This window comes from Orycteropus afer, unplaced genomic scaffold, assembly GCF_000298275.1.
Source record: "Orycteropus afer afer isolate SDZICR_OR568_19922 unplaced genomic scaffold, OryAfe1.0 scaffold05250, whole genome shotgun sequence".
Lineage (NCBI taxonomy): Eukaryota > Metazoa > Chordata > Mammalia > Tubulidentata > Orycteropodidae > Orycteropus > Orycteropus afer.
Genome location: NW_006926837.1, coordinates 2,166 through 5,300, shown reverse-complemented (window position 1 = coordinate 5,300; position 3,135 = coordinate 2,166). Strand labels below are relative to the sequence as shown.

General features: G+C 42.6%; 1 protein-coding gene across 1 annotated transcript; it reads right to left on the bottom strand.

Annotated features, from left to right (window-relative positions):
* Positions 1 to 983: 983 nt before the first annotated feature.
* Positions 984 to 2,919, bottom strand: ARL13A (ADP ribosylation factor like GTPase 13A; the record flags this gene model as incomplete). Its single annotated transcript, XM_007959284.2, has 3 exons — positions 984 to 1,089; positions 1,578 to 1,677; positions 2,670 to 2,919. Coding segments are annotated over 3 exons (456 nt in total), but the record flags the coding sequence as incomplete, so codon positions are not given.
* Positions 2,920 to 3,135: the final 216 nt, after the last annotated feature.

Here is a 3,135-nt window from a genome sequence, read left to right as displayed (position 1 = left end):
GTTTACCTGTAGGATTGGCTTTAGGGGACTAGCTTCAATTGAATGGTGTCCTAAATTCAGTCCCTTCTCTTTGGTCCTTCTCATCCTTATACAGAAGCTGAGGAAGGTAGAAAGAACAAAGCAGTAGTAGAAACAGATGCGCTTCAACTTCTTAAACAAATGCAGTTATTACCTTTGGTGGTATAGTGCCTAAGGCTAAGACTGCTAACCAGATGGCTGGAGGTTCAAACCCACCAGCCACTCCTTGGAAGGAAGGTTGGGCAATCTACTTCCATAGTGATACCGCCTCAGAAACCCAAGGAGGGGTTACTATGAGTCGGGTCTGACTGTATGGCGAATAACAACAACAACAACCATATGCCTTGAACAACAGAGTAAGAAGGCATTTAGGCCTTTCACTTCTGAGAACCTTGAGCACTTCCTGTTTTCTTTTTTTTTTTTTAAACTTCCTGTTCTTTCCATCATTCCTCTTTTTTGGGAAGATCAGAGAACCTGGAGGCTGAGAATATGGGGCAGTTCCATGATATTCATTTGTAGAATAAAGCCAGTAGGCTCCTTAATGGGCTTGTGTGCCTTTGCTCCTCCACATGGCAAATAGAAGCCCTGGTTTGGAGAAGTTTTACTGCTGATGGGTTGGTTTTACCTTCATACAACTCATCCCACTAACATTTGTGTGTGTGGCTCCAGTTGTGTGTGTGGCGGAGGGTGTACCCAACAATGTTGGTCACTTTCCTATCTCCATTTGGGCCAACTGATCTTGAAAGACTAATTTGGTGCTGCATGGAATCTAATCACCTCCTAGAACTCCCTGGTTATGTTGAAGATTGACTGCTATATCTATTCTATCAGTAAACCCAATAGAGGCAGCTCAGTAGCTTAGTACCTGCTGAATGGACATTTTTCTCTAGATCTGCTGATGTCCTTGGAGGTTGAGTTTTTTGAGGTAGATGACAGTCCCCTTCTACATTGCTGTTGGCGAGTACATAGTTCTTCATATCTATCCCCAATGACAGCTAATAGCCAGCGCAGCCCTTCAATTATGGGCTGATAATTTTCTTTTTGGAGGTCATTGATGGCTGAACAAGGCTCCTGTGACAAAAAGAGAGGAGAAGACTTGAACCTTAGATCCTGGGACCAGTGGAGCCCACAGTCCCAATAACTCATCCTAAAAGCAGAGATTTACATCAGCTCTGCCATGCCAAAAGCAGCTCTAGGACTTCCTAGCACACTCAGCATTGACTTCTTAGAAAGTGAATGAAAGATATAAAAGGTAAGATTCTTTATTAAAGTAATGTCATTTCCTGGATATGTGACCCTGGGCTTAGATTTAGAGTCTCTGAGCCCTATCTTATTTATCTATGAAATGGAGATATTAAAATTTCCAACTTTACAGAGGTTTAATGAGAAAACAGATGTGTAAGTGTTCTAAGAATGTGATATTTCTTATCACCATCAGGTCAGAAATCATTACTATATATGTTGCCTGGCTTTGCCACAAATGCAACATTATGGAGTGGGCCAAGGAACACGTCAACTGTATTCTACAGTGAGAGGGAAGGGAAGGAGTTGACACTTACCACTCGGCACAGGGACTTATTTATTAGCTTTTCCAGAAGTAGGTACTCAATAATATCACAAGGCAGGAGGGCATTCTTCTTGTCTTGTTTATTTGCCAGGCTGTAATAGGGCACAGGAGAGAGGGCAGGGATGAAGAGAGAAGAGTGAGATAGAAATAGAGACAAAGAGCATGGAGGAAAGATAAAGAGGAGAAGAACCAGCTCTAGCACAACTACTGAATATCCAATGAGACAAGCCAGGAATTTTTCTAGCTAACCCTCATTAGTAGGAAGAAATAGCACAAATAATTTGAATCCAAGATAATCCCAGGCCTCATTTCTTACTTCCCTGACATTATATCCTCAAACTTTAATTGGAATTGCAAATTGGGGTATGAACACATTTGGGGGGGGGGTGACTGGTGACTTGAATTATCACCCTCATATAAGTGTTAGTTAATGAAATCTTGAGCAATTTTTCTAAGGATAATATTTTTCACAGATAATGCAAAGTAGTGGTTGTTTTCTACCACTCTGAGATCTCAGGATTAGAGATTGAAACCAGACAAGATGAGAAGCAAATTATGGAAGGCAGTCTTCAGGAAGAGTGAAGGGATGGGGGGAGGTAGATCCAGACATTATTCTCCATTTCCCTTTGATACTTGCCTTCAAAATTACCTTTATACAATAGGGAGGTCCGTAGGTGGTGCTAATGATTTGTGCTCAAATGCTAACCTAAGGGTTGGCTGTTTGAACCCACCCAGTGGTGTCACAGAAGAAAGGCCTGGCAGTCTACTTCCAAAAAATCAGCCCTTGAGAACCCAGTGAAGTAGATCTACTCTTTAACACATGGTATCATCATGAGTCAGAAAAAAAACTCGATGCTTCTTATAATAGAGAATACACAATTAGGTAACATGCCTTCCATGGATGGTAAAGTGGTCCTAGAAAATAGCCTCCAGAGGACTGGGACACTCTATCTCACTCAGCCTAATAAGGAAAGAGGTCTCAATGGACTTGACAAAGGGAACCATCACACCCTTCATCCTATATAGGTATCTTCTTAACTCACTAAATACGAAGGGGAAATTGGGCCCAAAGGCAGAATCTTACACTAAGATGGGTTTCCCTGTCACTCTGGGATCAGACAGCAGATGTAGTAAGGTCATCTTCGCTTCTTTCATGCACACTAAGTCAGTAGAGTCCAGCACAAAAACAATCCCATGAGCCTGCACATAGTAGTTTGGCCACAGTTCTGGGCCCTTCAGGTCTCCATTCAGGTCGTAGATGGAAACGTTGTAGTTGTCTAACAGCAGCGTAGTCTGTTCAGATTTCATACATTTGTCCATTCTGCTGGAAACCACTGTGAGCAGAAGAGAGGAGAAGCTACCACTAAGTAGGGAAATATAAGGAGTATCACTTTGCCCATGCTCTCCTCTCCTGGTTCATTGTTTCAGTGACTGCCTGCTGCTCCCAGGATAAGACACAGACTCCTTTGCCTTCTAACCTGCCAGGCCTATCTCCTAGTACTCTTAACGAGATCGATGTCCTCATTGTCCCTGCTACACATCCAGTCTCT